Source organism: Quercus robur, chromosome 2 (genome assembly GCF_932294415.1).
Source record: "Quercus robur chromosome 2, dhQueRobu3.1, whole genome shotgun sequence".
NCBI classification, from domain to species: domain Eukaryota; kingdom Viridiplantae; phylum Streptophyta; class Magnoliopsida; order Fagales; family Fagaceae; genus Quercus; species Quercus robur.
Window position 1 is genome coordinate 66842078 of NC_065535.1, and position 16972 is coordinate 66859049.

General features: G+C 35.0%; 1 protein-coding gene across 3 annotated transcripts; it reads right to left on the bottom strand.

Annotated features, from left to right (window-relative positions):
* Positions 1 to 746: 746 nt before the first annotated feature.
* LOC126714606 (sulfite oxidase) lies at positions 747 to 10345 on the bottom strand. Of its 3 annotated transcripts, XM_050414820.1 has the most exons (12): positions 10171 to 10336; positions 7689 to 7804; positions 7524 to 7586; positions 7277 to 7313; positions 7058 to 7139; positions 6224 to 6342; positions 5982 to 6077; positions 5269 to 5379; positions 5082 to 5183; positions 3867 to 3914; positions 1645 to 1860; positions 747 to 1065 (listed from the first exon to the last, which is right to left on the bottom strand). In XM_050414820.1, the coding sequence occupies exons 1-12, from the start codon at positions 10243 to 10245 to the stop codon at positions 949 to 951; spliced, it is 1182 nt and encodes a 393-aa protein (XP_050270777.1). In that variant the 5' UTR covers positions 10246 to 10336; the 3' UTR covers positions 747 to 948. The 3 variants fall into 3 exon arrangements, with proteins under 3 accessions (XP_050270777.1, XP_050270780.1, XP_050270779.1); XM_050414823.1 differs by lacking the exon at positions 1645 to 1860 and having other exon boundaries at positions 10171 to 10345; XM_050414822.1 differs by lacking the exon at positions 3867 to 3914.
* Positions 10346 to 16972: the final 6627 nt, after the last annotated feature.

Sequence of the window (16972 nt, forward strand, 5' to 3'; positions counted from 1 at the left end):
CGATTCCACTGGCTCACACTCAAGTGAAGTTTTCATATTAATATTATACTCTATACCATGGAAAATATTGGAAAGAGGAAATAGAAACACTATAGTTTATACCCTTCAATTTTTTTATTTTTGTCATTTAGCTTTAATTTCTATTGAACCAAGCAGCTATTTTGGATTGTAACTAGTAAGACTCACATTATTAGCGGATCCCACATATTTTTGTCTTCATAGCTCGTTCCTTTCCTTTTTAAGTTTCTTATTTGGAGTTCAACCAATCTTAACCATTAAAGACAAATATTTAACGGTTGAGATGGTGTGAAACAATCCATGAGTATACATATACTATATCCTCCTCCTCTCAGGTTCTCACACAAGAATGAGCTGGATCCCTGTACATAGAGCCCACCCTCACTTGAAATGAGAGAGATGTACTACAATGGCAGCTGGATATGACCAGACCAAAATGGCTTCAATTGACCATTGATTGGATTGAATTATAACATGTGGAAAATCTTAAAGGAAAAAATAAACACCTGGTGCAACCAAGGTCATACAATAGAGCCTATCGTTGGGCCTGCAAAGATCATAGTTGCCTGATAAAAGCATGGCTGATTAGAGACCATGCATATAAGCCCTGATAGGATAGCTTTTAACATCCATCAAGTAAAAATCTTCGTACTGTCTGGGGTCATGGAATAAGCCAAACTTTGGGCCTGCAAAGGTCATAACTGTTGGCAAATAAGACACAAGGTTGATGAGAGTTTTGAACTGCCACTTGCACACCACAGAATATTTATAAAAAAAAAAAATCCCACTAAATGGTATCCAACATGCTGAAATTATTGTTTTTGTAAATGAGATTAAGGAAAACAAAGGGGGTCAATTTAACTAGGAGTTAAATAAGGAAAAGGGTGTTGAGCCATTCAACTACTTATTTGATACTGTTTCGACATTGGTCTACATATTTGAGTGACCAACTCGAACTTGAACTCGATGCCATGAGGTGTTCAATATCCCTCTCAAGTTCCAAATGTCTTCAACCTTTTCAGGTTGGACATTTGATGCTATATCCACCTGCCAATCAATGAAAGGGAGAAACATAGTCAAGTGCAAACCAAAAGAAATATACAAGCATAGAATTGCAGCAGCTAATATGGAATGCAATTTTCTGTGAACTATGGTGAGTCAAACCATGTGGAAACACGGTAGGTAAACAAGACGAGGGAAAGTTCAAAAGTTCAAACACATGGGCCGGACTTAGATCTAAAATGCCAAAAGTTATATATTAATAGTCACGTTTAAGTGGTTACATATCCAAGACATCTAGAACAAAAGCAATATTTTATGTTACAAAAACTTCATGTGCATATCTCTTTATCCATAATAATTTATTAGTTGATTTCACCCAACGAAATGATTTGCACTTCACAAGTCAGGTAGTAGTGACAACAATGACATTGACAGCAATAAATATGTCACACTGGTTCATTGGGGATAAGATCATATTTATTGGGTCATGTACTTGCTGACACATATTAATGTCATTTCTATATGCAACTGTCCCCTTCAGATATTAATTGGTGACTATAAGCTTCCTAGGATGTGAAGATACAATCACAATTAGTAGTATGATAATCACAAGAAAAAACATACTGCTTTTGCAACAATCTCAGTGCTTTGCATGACATCAACGGTGACCTCAAAAAGCACCCATGCCCACTTGTCACTCTTTATACCATCCGCGATGTATGGGACGCCAGTTTTCTGGTATCTGGAGGCTTCCATCCAGGTTTTGCCACCATCAATAGACACATCTACTCTCTCAATGCCACGGCCACCTCCTGATACCGCATATCCACTAATTTTTACCTGCAAATTAAATGTTTCAGGAGGATCTAAGCTATTTGACTAATAGACTTGTTTGTAAGGTTGTCTAACTCCACCATCCAACTTGGGAACTAGAGGTGACAATTTTTATCCATATCCATGGACCCACCTATTATCCACCTTATTTGGATAAGTCTTAACCCAACCCATTAGGTTATTTAATTATATGGGTTTTAATAGATAAACCCACTAATACCCAATAAACCCATCTAAAATTTAAATAAACAACAAAAATTCCAAATTTCTAGAAAAGCTAAACTAAAGATTACAAAATTACTTTCACCAACAACAAAAAAAGTCTGAATCTCTCCCTGTTTGGTTACTAAGAAAGTGCGTAAAATTATTATAATTATTACTATTATCAATACCAATAAACAACAATAATAATATCAACCAATTAAAACTAGACAGTCAAATAATTATTATTATTATTATTTTTCACATCACATAATAATATCGTTGACGCTCTGTTTGGATGCTGAGAAAAATCCAGAGCAGCGAAATAAACTCAATAAATTTTTAGAGATCTCACCGTCTTTTGTGTTCGTGATCAACATCCTTTACACCAACAATGAACAATTTCAATCACCAAAAAAAAAAAAAAAAAGAATACAAATCGCAGAGAAATCAGATTTTGCAGAATCAGATTTTCTTTTTCTCTCAGTTTTCTCCGCACCAAATAGAGGCTAACATGTATCTACCAACATACATATACATAGATAGATAAAACAGAGAGAGTGAGAGAGACTACACCGAGGTAGGTCTTCAGGAGTGTGAACGAGGTGAGCGAAGACGGAATCAGCTCCAATTCAAAACTAATCACTTATCGTAGCTCCAATTCAAGTATCTTTCTAAACTAAAACTAACACGGGTCTAATAAAGCTTGAAAGATTTTGAAATCCAAACAGAGCTAGCTTAAAAATAACATAATTAACAGTAAATGCGATACCAAACAAGGACCGACGCAATTGAAGCATATTTTCTCACCTAGCAAACGGCTCCTGCGAAGATTTTCTGGGAAAATTTGAGATCTGAGAAAATTAGTTTCAGAATCAAAAAGGGGAAGTGTTGAGAAAAGGGTTTGGGAAGAGAGGCAAGGTGCTTTCTTTGTCCAAATTCTCAGTGTGTCTCTGTAATTTTTCTTCCACCCATTGGGTTAAATGGGTGGGTTACTAATTAAATGGGTTGGGTTAATAATGAATAATTTATTTATATATAAACGGGTCATAAATAAAGAAATAGGTAATTACACACCCAACCCATTTATGACCCAACCCGCCCATTTGCCACCCCAATGGGAACAAAGAGAAAATATAAGAACTTTAACAGCTAGACATAAAATCAGGAATTACAACAGAGATTCAGAACTTGTTGTGGGTTAAGTAAAATTCAAAAAGGACATGTCATCTAAGTCACAAAAGTATGACTTCCAATTGAATAGAAAGGTGGAAAAGAATACATGTGGCTGATCTGATTAGTTGTTGAGGAATCATAGTTGACCTCAAAGTTTTGGGACCAGGACTTGGTTGTGATTGTAACTTGTAAGTAAAAATCAAAAATAAATACAATGCCACACCAGCATATTATAGAAAAGAACTCCTTAGCACCTACGGACCATATACCAAGAAATGTTCCAATACAAATATAAATTTTGATGCTAGAAAAGTTTGGATAGGTAAAGATGGGTTGTACAGCCATACACAGTTGAAAAAAATCATACATCATTATCATCAATTGATAATAACATCTCACAGATATTTGGATCATTCTATTTTTGTAGATATTTCAAAAGCTAATGAACCACACAATTAACTAGATATCCTATGCTTAATGACAAAGTTGAGCAGAACCCTTAATATTCATGCCACAGGAGAACTAGTTGAGCTTAGTAATGCTACTCATCAGATGTTTCTGCATGTCATGATAGATGGTAAAAAATAACTTCATACACAAGTAGAGTAAAACATGTAATTACAAATAGAACTAACCTTTCCAGGTTTAATTGCATTCACATCTTCTAAAGAGCATATTACACTCTGTCAATCAGCACATTTATGTTAGTAGATATCATTGCACAAACACAGAGGGAAGGGGAAAAATGAGAGATAATATCTGAAGTTTAATTTAGCAAAAAAGAAGCTTTTTCTATGAGAAATTTTATGGTACCCACTATGATTTTTTAAGGATATTAACTTCCAAAAACACATGACAGTAAGTCATGTCACATTGAATAGTAACTCTATGATATTCTAACTTCTTTTCTTCTTCTTTTTTCTGCGACAAACTGTGACAAACTCACATAAGACAATGTCTATGTCAAGTCTGATGGTACTGCACCATATCACTAGGTGACCTAGGATTTTTTTTTTTGTCACTTTGGACAAATAGTAATAAGGTTAGACAACATAGTATTTATGTCAAATCCAATGGTAAATTCCGCAAAATTGCATGGTAACTTCCTTCCTTTTTTTTTTTTTTCAGTGGTTATCACTTTAGACAGACAGTAAATAGGGCTGTCTGGGCTAGGCGGGTTTGGGTTTACCTAGAACCTGCCACTCGATCCAATAACAGCAGGTTGGGGCAGGAGACCAATCGATGCCAACTGGTCAGTGACAAGTTGTCGAGCAAGCGGGTCACCGGATTTGGCAGGCCTCAGTTTGAGATCATAATTTAAAAAACAATGGTTTGAAGGTGATGAAGGAGATGACTCTATAGTCGCACTACCTTGCCCAGATCTCAAACTCCACGGTCAGATCTGGACTTCCAACTCCTGCAACCATATCTCAACTTCAACTACTGCAACTCCAGTACAGACCAGGTCAGCTGGTCGGATCAGATCCGCTGGGTTGTTGGACAGCCCTAAGTAACAAGTTCCACATGACTAACTTCGTCACATTTGCTGGTAAATTGCCTCACATTGAGAAGTAACTCCAAGGTGGGTATAATACTACTAAAAAAACTAGAGGTACCATAGAAGAAACCTTCTTCTATATGATATATCAAAAGTTAATAAGATGTAAATTACATGTAACCGACCTTGACATTAACTGTATGAATGAACCAATATTCAATTAAAACAGCTTATCTGAGATCCTACTTGCATTTAAGAAATCAAAGTAATGCTTCTCTAATTAGAAAAACCTAATATTTAAAATCAGAAGCATTAGGTATTACAACAAAAAGAAGTAGCATATTGAAATTACCTGAACAGGGAAATCCATTTGTGGTCTCCTGCTTGCCCAATTAATGTTATCCCAATCCACTGAAGGGGGAAACATTTTATAGTCTTTTTGCATAAAGAAACCCTGCAACATGTGTAAATTCAACTACATAAACAATGTAGCAAACGAACCATTAAAAAAAATTCAAAATTAATAGTGCATGTCCAACCTGGCATTCTTCTGCAATTATATTAATAGAATCAATCCACTTAACAGAACGGGCACCAATAATACCAGGGACAACAACACGCAATGGATACCCATGATCCCTGTTAAGAGTCTTTGGAATGATAACAAGAAAGTAAATCAACAAGAGAACAATAGATAATATATTAAAAAAAAAGGTAACACAAAAACAAGCCTATGAAGAATACCTCAAAAACATGAGATAGATCCACATTTTTTTATTGGTTAGTTACAAATGCACCCGGTGAGTCTTGAACCCATGACCTCACCCTCCATCCCATTATTATGGGAGGAGAGGGTGCCAACTGAGCTATAGCTCATTGGCAACATGAGATAGACCCACATGCAACACATGCTTTTACAAGATGCACAGGAAAATCTTTTGAAATACATCTTGTCAGTTAAATTGCAATTATCATAGGGAATTATAATAGTTATACTTGACTGTAGGAGTAACTAACAAAAACACTTGGCAATTAGTGTTGAGCTCTAAAAACAGAATTTTCTGGCTGGGATTAGCATAAGAAGCATAAAGTAGAAATTTATTAAAACCAAAACTAAGAGATAAAGAAAGAGTAAAAAGAAACCAGGAAGACAATTAGTTCAATACAAAGTGAAGTATAGAATGATGGCATAGTTTATTAATAGCTAAGCACAATAGTTACATTCTTAGGACCTCAAGGAAAATTCACTTACCTCTCCATTCATCTCATAAGCAAGTAAAACATCTGCATCAGGATTTGTGGCCTGACTAAGTGGAATAGATGCCTTGTAGGGGCCACCATTCTCTTCCTAAAGTTTTAATTATTCAGAAAGCATTACATCAGTAAAGTCCCTCCATAAAACTTAACATGCAAAAAAAATTTCATCATACTGAAAGGGCCAGAAAACAACAGAAGAAGTTTTAAAATAATATTTTGAAAGGCCGAGTTTGTTACCTTACATTTATCAACGCTTACAAATTCAACATGTTTTCCACCTGATTGAGTGGTACTTGTCAAATAAGGTATTCCAACGAGTTCAAGAACATCAGCCAACTTGGCTCCACCCCAGACAGCTGAAAAGAACTCAAAGAATGACAAGAAATTATAATTAATTAGGTAAAACATGTTTGACTGTAGCTGTTGTATATCTCAATATGATTTAGATACTTCAGAGATATGAATGATAACTACTAAAAATCCTTCAGAAAATATATGATTTTAGCTAGACTGAAACTTATATACAACTCGAGTCTTCCCTCTGTCCAGACTAAAATTTTACATATCAGAAAACAAGAAGAAATTAATTGAAGGAATAACACGACTTCAATTAATTCTCTTTAAAGCCAAAAGGCAAATCTTGAATCAAAATGTGATTCCCTTCTACTAAGTATGTTAAATTTCAATTGATTATAAAGTATATTTCCAAATGGGTTTCTACAGGGTTGTTGTTATTTTTATTTTAAAGGTAGGGTTTCTACAGTTATTTGTATCACAACAATTAGCTAAATTGAAAACTTAGTTGTGTGAATTTTCAAGTAATAAATGTAGCCTACAAGAAACCACATTTTCAACAAATCAGTAAAGCATCAAAAAAAAAAAAAAAAAAAAAAAAAAAAAAAAAAACACTATGGGATCAAATTTAATCCATCATCAGCGTCAACATATCCTCTAGTATGCCAAAACATCGCTGCAAAGATTCTTAACTCCAAATTATTGTCCTGGTTGAATATCTTTCAGATTAACACCTATATCAAAACAAATGGTAAATCTACAACGGAGAAAACAAACCATTTCCTAAAGCAGAAACATCCCAGCCCACTCCCTTCACTTTTCTGGTTTTGCTCATAGCAGTCCTTCTGTTACCTGCACACTATGATATAAGCCAAATAATTAGTTCATAGCATAGCCAAGAACATAGCCAAGTTTCTCTGTGCTACAACTTGATGCAAGAGGCTCCATTTGGCTCCAAACAAAACAAAGGCAACAACATATGTACAACAGAAATACCTGTAAAGTGGCAGTAACATTATACTTTGGAAGCATCCTGTAACAGATAACAAGAGTGTAAATTCCTTGGTCAAGTACAGTTGTATTGCATGTGAACAAATATACTAGTATTGCCAATTTCTGTAGAAGAAATCAAACAAATTGTACCAACATAACAATAGAGATTAACCTAGCTTTATGTTCCAAATGTATAATAGGCATTCTAGTACAGAATGCAGAAAATGTGATCCCCTATCCCAGCACTCACCAAATATCCTTCATAAACAGCTTCTTGGGATTCTTTATCAACCCAGATATAGAAAAACAATATCTGTTCTGCCACACAGGTTCATGATCAGTTATAATTGCTTGACATCAAACACTTTGAATATCTTATAGTTTGGAGAGAAGGAACTAAAAGAGCAAATGAAACCTTTCCAAGTCATCAACTATTGGGATTGGACCATGATTTCTCTTGTAGAACAAATCCACGGGAGTCACATAAGAGGAAACCAAGAGTGAACGTGGTGGCTCAGCATTGAAGGGTTCCTGTATCAGAGATGTTAGGAAAATAATATTTACTCTTTTTTTGATATATATATAAATATAAAATTTTTTAGTCTATTGGATTTGAAAGCAGGGGAAAGAAACATTAGCATATACATAAAGTACAGTATTGCAAATGGTACTCAATTTAGAAATTGCTTTTGGTTCAATGAACAATTTTCCAAAAGAATAACTTGCCTTGATTCACTCTATCAGCCATATCTTCAGTTGAATAACATACTATATATTTTTCATTCATTTTGTTTTTCCCCTTAATCTTCTTATGACAGTAAGCATCTGTAGCAGTTGCATTATACATATATAAATCAGCTTGTACCTAATTACAGAACCACATTTAGACCAAGGGGGGCTGTGGCCCCCCTGGCCCTTGAAATTTCTTTACCCTGTGTATAGATAAAGTTTTGTATAGTAACTAAAAAAAATTATAGTACATATTTAAAATTAAAAGTTTAGACTTCCAGAGTTGCACCGACTCCCCCCCCCCGCCTTTTCAAGAATTAATAAGTTAGTCCTTAGTTAATGAATTCCTTAAACTCAAGTGGTGCTACTATATTGAAGTTGTCAAGCTCAAGAAGTGTTGTAAACTCGTCCATGGACCACCAGTACCTTGAGGTGTTCCCATCCCTCCACGCTTTGTCTTTGGAATTGATTCCGGAAAAAAAAAATGGAATGATTTTATTAATGGTTCTGTTTTCTTTACTGCAAAATGCTTAAACTTTGGGGTTGAAAAATATATCTTTTCATTTCCTTGTCTTTATTTTTTCTTAGTTATTTCACTAATTTCAATTATAAAAATATAATATCGAATTATAAAAATAATAAATAAAGAAAGTGGAGGGCTAACTATGCATGTATCATCCCCCTTTTTTTGGTAGTTCTGGTGAATAAAACATATTATTAAGTAGTTTTGATACAGTCAAATTGAAAGCGTTATTTTTGTTCAAATTGTTTGGGATTTTCATTTTTTCAAAATTATATTTTTCTCTCATTGTCATGGTTATCAATTCATTATCATTTTTTTGTTCTCAAAGCTGATTTTTTTTTTTTTTTTTTTCTAAAAAAATTGTTTGGTTTGGAATTAGTTTCCAGGAAAGATATGAAATCATAAATTTGTTTATATAAGAGAATTTAGGGTAGTCTCAGGCTTTAAAATCCAGAGAAATTGTTGTGAAATTTAGTATAGATTATAGAATCAATCACAGATGACTTATAGGATTTTTTAAAAGAAATTTGTGTTATATTTTTATAGATGATCAAGTTGAAATGTGTTAAAAGACAAAGTATAGTTTCTATTATTCATTTTTTTTTTTTTGATAGGTAATCAAAAATATATTATTAAAGAAAATAGTAAGGAAAAATACAAGTTGTTCATGATGATGAACAACAAGAAAAGGATAAAACAAATTACAAAAAAATAAAATAAAAAGAGAGAGGGAAATTAGGAAACTAATCTAAGAGAAAACATAAACTCAGAGAGAGAGGAACAATCAGTAAAACCTCAACAACGAGACCACTCAAAAAGACTACGCTAGCATAAAACCTTTAACTCTTCCAACGTCTTCCCAGTGTCCTCAAAGGAACAACAATTTCGTTCCAACCAAGTAATCCACATCAAGCAGCCTGGAATTAAATTCCAAGTATTCAAGTATGATTCCCAAGCCATTGGTGCCAACAAAATAATAATCCCGCCATCGAATATAGGCTAGTTTCATTTTTCATATATAATTTATTCTTGAATCTTTTTTTATTAGTTATCATTCTTAATTGGTGATTTTTCTTCTTCATACTTTTGTCTCCCCCAAAAATGAAATCCTAATTTCTCCTGCACCAACCCAAGTTACATGATAAAAAATCCCTTGACCCCAATCTCAAAATGTACTCCCAAATGCAAATATGCAATAAAACAAGATATCTCATTAGAGATTTTTGGCACACACAACTCAAGCCCAAAAGAGACCTTTTGCAGCAAAATGACCACTTTTGAAAGCTAGAGCCCAACATGAAAATTGATAACCCAGTTCCACCAATTCCCAAAATTACAATTCACCATCTCAATAGGACCATGGAAAATTATACCAGATACCAAAAAAAAAAATGAAACTTAGATATCCATATTAAGTTACATTCGATCACAATAAGAACCCGGATGAGGCAAAAGCGTTTATATCCATTTTCAATCACAGACCATAACTTTTTCACGTATACATACATAAAATTGTGACCATGTAGGTAAGTTTTGAAGATTTATACAATTCCCAATAGAAAGAACCAAACTTTATAGGAAAAAAAAAACTTGATTAACGATTAACCAATTACAATTATTATTACAATGATACTAAAAAGGTTACCTTAGCGTTGATTTGAAGACATGGATGACGAGGTGGTTCTTTCGAGTAATCCGAGGGTCCTTCCAGTCCCGGCATTTTTTCTTAGCTCTTCCTTCCCTCGAAGCCTCCAAAATGGGTTCTCTGTAGTCTGTACAAAGCTAAAGAATGGGAGAGGATGAAATACAAGACCAGATCAATCACGACTGTGATATTACGCGGTCACAGTCCAATGGGTGGCTTTGTTGCTGTGAAAAATACGGTGACAAATGGTCTGTGAGGTATTTGGTTGTCACTGTAGCAATTTAAAGTTAGGCTGTTTCCTGTTGGTGTGTGTGTGTTTTTTTAAACCTCGGTAAAGATCGAGCGACAGGTGGCAATTGGTGAGATTGTGGGCTGACGTGTACATAATTTTGGAATGTTTTGGATTTGAGACGAGACTGTTTGGGCATTATCTCATAGCTGACTCAGCTGAGTGGAACACACTAAAAAAACCCATCAGCGCTGTTAGTTTTTTTTTTACAACCCAAAATTTTATATTCCTTTATAATTGTTTTATTTTAGCCCATCGCTCTCCACCCATGGAGAAAGTATACTCTGATTTAAGTGTATATTTGTTCTCACTCACAATTGGTGGGTCTCATCCATTGTGAGTGTGAGGAAATATTCACCAAAAACAGACGTATTTTTCCCCGGCCCATGGTGGATGGGGGGTTATCCCTCATCCCAATCCTTGACGACATATGAAAAGTGTCCTAAGTTTGGTTTGAGCTCGATCTAAGCTTATAAATTATGTTTGAACTTGAGCTTGAGCTTGAGCCTATCATATAGTCCAAAAGCTTAAGCTCGGTTTGGCTCTACTTGATTTATTAGTCAAGTTGAGCTTGAGCTCAAAATTCAATACAAAGACGTTATCAAGTCCATTTAGTTTAGACATGTAATCCCGACTCCAAATTAATTAAGGTTTGGAGGGATAAAGTTTATTCTTCAATCTCAAATCAAGCTTATTACTATGTCCATAAACTAGTCCGAGCTTGACTTGTTTTTCATTGAGCTTTATTGTTCACAAACTTGTTAATATATATATATATATATTTGGCCTTAGGTAATTTATTAAACAAGTCTAAAATTAAGGTTTAAGATTGACTCGTTCATAAACAAACAAACATGAATGACTTTTTTTTATTGATGAGTCAAATCTGAGCTGCTTATGAACAACTTGATTCATTTACAATCGTACATGAGGTAACCACATTCCATACTAACACTTTCAATGTAGTGTGTTAGTGACATACATTCATTATTCAAACATTTTAATACCTCACTTAAGTATGACCACCCTGCATTATTAAGGTGGGCAATTTTATTTTATTTATTTTTATGTAGGTTCTCTATATCAAATGAAGAGTAATTCCTTCTCCAAAAAAAAAAAAAAAAAATGAAGAGTCATTATTTAGTGCTCTGTGACCAACTAATTAAGTTTATGGTAAGACACACTATTCAAATGAAAAGCACTATTGAAATACTGAATAATTACATTCAAATGAAATATGCTCCTCTGTACATTAAAGAATATAAAACATTATTTAGTCAAAAGAAAAGTAAAAAACAAAGGAGGGGTTGGCAAAAATAAATAAATAAAATAGTTGAGAAAAATATAACTTTTACATTTCTCTTATAGCTTTGCCATTTTTATTTATTGTTTCTTAGATAATCTTTGGGTATCAATTGATATAAAAAAATAGAGATGGATAGCAATGGGTAGGGTAGAGTCGAGGAATGAAATTTTCATATGAACTTGTTTAATTTTGTTATATTTTCCGTAGATGAAAATTTATTGTTGATATAATTAAAAAACTATTGTTTCTATCATATCTTGAATTTCATTTTAAAAGATAGAAATAAAAATACTTTATTTATGTCTATTATGATTCAGAGGTCATAAAAATAAAAATAAAAAAGGAAAAAAAAGGAGTTTTAATTGAAGGGAAAAAAAAAACGTTTTTTTACATTTCAAAAGTTATAGAAATTGTTGATGCTCATTTTGGGAAGCCCAGTAGAAAGAAGAAGCCCAGCAACATGGGAAGAAAAGAGTTAGTAAGTATATAGAAAAACTATTAAGCCCAAACCACAGGAATAATGAATCACAAGCCCGTGAAATAAACAAATGGGCCTAAAAGAGCTCGAAGAGAGAGAAGTAGCAAACCCATGAGCAGTATGTGATGTCGAAAAGTGAGAATGGGCCACAGCAAGCTTGAAGGAATGCAAGCAAAGAAAGTAAGAGGTTGATGGTAAGCCCATGAGCCCCAAGGATGAAGGATAAGATAATTGGGCCAGGGAAGCCCAAAGGAGTTAGTAAAAACTCATGGGAACACAGAGTTAGGAAAAACCCACAATCAAACAAAGCCCAGCCCTTAAGGGGAGCAAACCATAAAGAAAGGGAAATCAGAAACAACTCATGCTATAAGAAGTCAAGGATGGACGGCAGAATGTGCAGAGGAACCTCCAGACCACGACAAACGCAGCGGGTAAGTTTTGGACACACGTAGAAGTTAAGCACGTGCAAAGCCTAAACTTCACTAGCCTGTACCCAGCCAATACAGGAGGTGGTGGGTCATGGGTCAAAGATAAGAGAGGGTATGATCTGGCGGTGGGGAGAGGGGAAAACCTATTCTAAGGTTCTTGCTCAGGCTTTTTTGGAGGAAATGTCCTGCTGGGATGACATATTGCCCAAAAGAAGTAAGGATGAGTTGGAACCACTAGGTGCATGCCATAAGGGATGGAGAGAGAAAGAGCACCCACGACGTAGCAGGTAAAAGTGCAACGACAAATAAAAGAACAAAATAGTCTTCTTTGTCTGGTGATGGGGAGTTGCACGACCAGCACAAGTAAGTAGTGCTGGCTGAGCGGTTGACAAACCAATGGTGGTTGGCAAGGACACTCAGACCAGACAAAAGTAGTTAAAGGCTAAAATAGTAAAAGTTAGTCATGGCAAGCATTATATAAAGGACACTTGCCTTGCACAGTAAGGGAAAAGAGAAAAAGAATCACGATAATAGTAACCTCTAGGAGAAAATCACAACACTGAGAAAATAAGAGAAAAAGAAAGAGAAAAGGAAAATTAGAAATAAGGAAAGAAAACAGAGAGGTAGAATGGCAAACATGCACCAATAGGTTGATCCTCTCTCTCCCTTTAAAGTCTTGCTCTCTACAAAAAGTAAAGGATTCTTTTGGGCACAAGTCATTCAGGTCTGCTTTCCTCAAAGTGATTAATTTCCACGGCAGGATTTTCTCTAGGAGATTGTCGAGGGAGAAATTGATGCCTCTATCTAAGATGTTGGGAAGCCAAGCCGAAACTCGACTATGAGCTCTTGAGATGACATCCAAAGGCTTTCGGTGTGATGACGAAATCTACCCAAGCAAGAAACAAAGGCTGCACATGACAAAACAACAATAGAAGCCCAATGAAAAACACATTACAATACTTAATTAGTACATTAATGGTCCTAGTCCGATAATTCAAATCAGTTCTCTAGTGGTACGGTATTATCTCCAGCATTAGGGTAATTTCAGGTTAATAAGTGTGTTTATATGGTAAAAATCATATTTTTTCCTTATTATTATTAAGTCAACATGAGGGAGAACTTTCATAGTTTCCAAAACATTATGGCCTTCATCATAATAATAATAAACAAGGATTAAAGGCTCCATAGTTACAAATAAAAGAGAAAAAATAGGATGGAATGAAGGGAGAGAAAGATCCCCAACTCAGTGCAGCAATTTTTAAACTAAGATTTTGGTAAGTATGTGTGCATAAGACATGAATGAGGTGAATGTGAGCTGTTTCGAGTGAGTGAGATAGGATTAATATTGAGATTGAAGCTTTTTGTGAGTAATGGGCTGTTTGTGACTAGTTGGAGGACATTTTTGAGCTGTGATTGTGTAAAGGGGGGAGAAGAATATCTGGCATTAGATAAGTGTAAGTTAAAAATGAGAAGTGGTGAGCTTAAGGAGAGCTAAACCACCAGAAAAACTGGCAAACGAACCCCAAAGTCTCAAAGGGGGGTGGCTGTCCCGTTGTGGGCTAAGGTGCTTATGTTTTTATAATGGAGTTTAGAAAAACATTAATTAACAAGCATCCAAAAAAAAAAACATAGGTTTGATTCAGGGGAGCAGGTCAGCTGAATTAATAACCTGGATTTGGCCTAAAAATGGGAGATTTGCTTTTAGGGTTGTTTTGTTTCTTTGGGCAAGGTAGTTTTTGGAGTAATCTTGCATTAAATGTTAAGATTGCTAAGATTGTGTTCAGCCAATGGGATTAAGGCAAGTATTAAGGAAGAATCCTAGTGCTGCAACTGAGATTTGGACCTTAGGAAGTAGGATTCAACACCCCAAGCCAGGTGTTAAAGTTTAAGCCCACTTTAGAGGGTTTCGCTGGAGATCCCTTTATGCCTTTCAAACCACATGTTCCTAATTTTTTTCCCTTTAGGATTCATGGGCTTGGCACATGAATCATGTTTTGAACTTTTTTTAACATTTATAGCATTAATTTGTTGAAGTTTGGATAATTTGGTTTCAGCTCCCCTTCCGCTGGAGGTGTAGTCTTGAGAAAGATGATGGAGTCCCTTCATCCTTTTAACTTCAGCTGATATGACAGCCCTTGGGCACTGTTCACGTCAGGTAGAGGGTGGCAAAAAATTGATGGTACAGCCCCTAGTTCATCCTCAAAGGCTTGGTCCTCTTGTAGGGGGCTCTAGTTGTTTCTTTGGTTAGGGATGAACAAGAGCCGGTTGCCAACTTTCAAGCCTCTTGCTGAGACCTTTTTGGATTGGATCTTTACTTCATTTCAGCACCTTTAGTTGGGCTATATGACCCCTTCTTTGCTTGGGCTTGCTCTCTTCTCCACGAGATTCTTGGGCCTACAAAATGGGCATTAAAGACATGTTTTGCCATGAGTTTTTTACTCCTCATGGGTTTTAAATAACTTCTCATAATTTTTACAATGGATTACTTTGTAAATGATATTTTCCTTGGGGCTTTTTTAAATAATGGCCTCCAATATTTTTCTTGAGAATAATATTTATCATGGGTTTTAAATAAATATGGTAACAATCACTATAATGGAATAATGTGATGTTTTCATGAGTTTCTCTATAGATAATCATAATGGACATGAATAATTACCATGAGTTTTGGTAATAAATATTATGAATGTTGTGATGTAAGATGGATAGTGAACCTAAGTTTATAATATGAAATAAATAAATAATAATCATATCTTTCCATGGACTTTTATAAGATGATCGCCATGGGTTTTGAGAGTAGATAATTCATAAATTCCATGAACTTGTAATATTATGGTAATAGGTTTAAAGATCTAAAGTATTGTTCATTATTGGACTTTTAAGTGAAATAATTATGATATAGTATTTTGCCAGGTATTGATAACCTTGGGTTTTCGATAAATAGTGCCAAGTAGTTAGCTTGGGCTTTTAATAGTACCAATGTAAGTTGGGCTTTTGTTATTGCCGATGAGAATTGAGTTTTGATGTTGCCAATGGGAATTGGGTTTTGATATTGCCAATGAGAATTGGGTTTTAATGTTACCAATGAGAATTGAGTTTTGGATAAATAAATCGCCATGGGTTCAAACCATGGGTTTTGATCATGGACTTGAATTCCATTGATAAAATTGTTTTGCCATGGATTTGAATCATGGGCTCTTCAAATATTGCCAAGGATAAGTATTTTTGGGCTTTAAATAGAATAAGATGTGTGTATTGGGTTCATAAGGTCGGTTTTGGGCTTAGCTAAATAATGATAATAAAATTGGATAAAATAGGAGTTTTTTGGGCTTTTTGTGATAGTTTATATCATGACCCAATTTAGATAATGAGATATGAAATATTTGTGATTAACATAATAATAGAACCAAAAAATATTGGGAAAACCTAATAACTTATAGTGATATAAATAGGTGGTACTCAAATAAAGTTAGGTGTAAAAAAAAGTACCTTAACAGAGATTATTCGCATTGAGGAAAACGGTTTCCCTCCTTGGTCTTGGTCCTGTGACATAACTTAGCATAACAGATTAATCTTTTTCTTTCTTTTGTTAACTCATGTGTTATCTGTTTATTTCCACCATTTTCTTTACAAGGCTTTTCTTATCATTGTGATTATCATTCTAATTGGGGATTATTTATTCACTTCGTCTAAAGGTAAAAGTACTTTATTTTATTATTATTATTATCATGTCTGCTTGCCATGACTCATCCGAAGTAGCTCCGCCTACCATGGGCATTTTTTTTTTTTGCTAGGTAATTGGTTATTGCGGGGGCTCGAACCCCTAAGCTAGCGGTTTCATGGTGTTGAGGGTCATTTGTAAGAATCCAAGTAGAAAGAAGAAAAACCCAATGACAAGGGCAGTAAAGAATTGGCAAGCAAATGGCAAAATCATTAGGCTCAAGCGGCAGGAATAATGGATCATAGACCCATGAAATAAACAAATGGGCCTTGAAGAGGCAAGTGGGCTTAAAGAAGCCCGGAAAGAGAGAAATAGCTTACCTATGGACAGTATATGATGTAGAAAAGTGAGAAAGGGTTGCCGCAGGCCCAAAGTAATGCAAACAAAGAAAGTAAGGGGTTAATGGCAGGCCCATGAACCCCAAGGATGAGAATAAGGTAATTGGGTCAGAGAAGCCCAATGAAGTTAGTAAAAACTCATGGGAATGCAGAGTTAGTAAAAGGGCCAAGGAAACCCAAAGAAAGCAAGTGGGCCAAGGATGCCCAAGAGAAAGACAAAAGGGACACATGAGCCCATAAGT

What these genes read in the sequence shown, in the direction of transcription:
- LOC126714606 (XM_050414820.1), bottom strand. Translation starts at nt 10,245, where the DNA reads ATGCCGGGACTGGAAGGACCCTCGGATTACTCGAAAGAACCACCTCGT. An exon ending in TGTTTCTGCTTTAGGAAATG is followed by an intron (nt 6,343 to 7,057) that starts GTTTGTTTTCTC and finishes AGTTCTTTTCAG; the next exon opens with CTGTCTGGGGTGGAGCCAAG. An exon ending in TAATTGCAGAAGAATGCCAG is followed by an intron (nt 5,184 to 5,268) that starts GTTGGACATGCA and finishes CACATGTTGCAG; the next exon opens with GGTTTCTTTATGCAAAAAGA.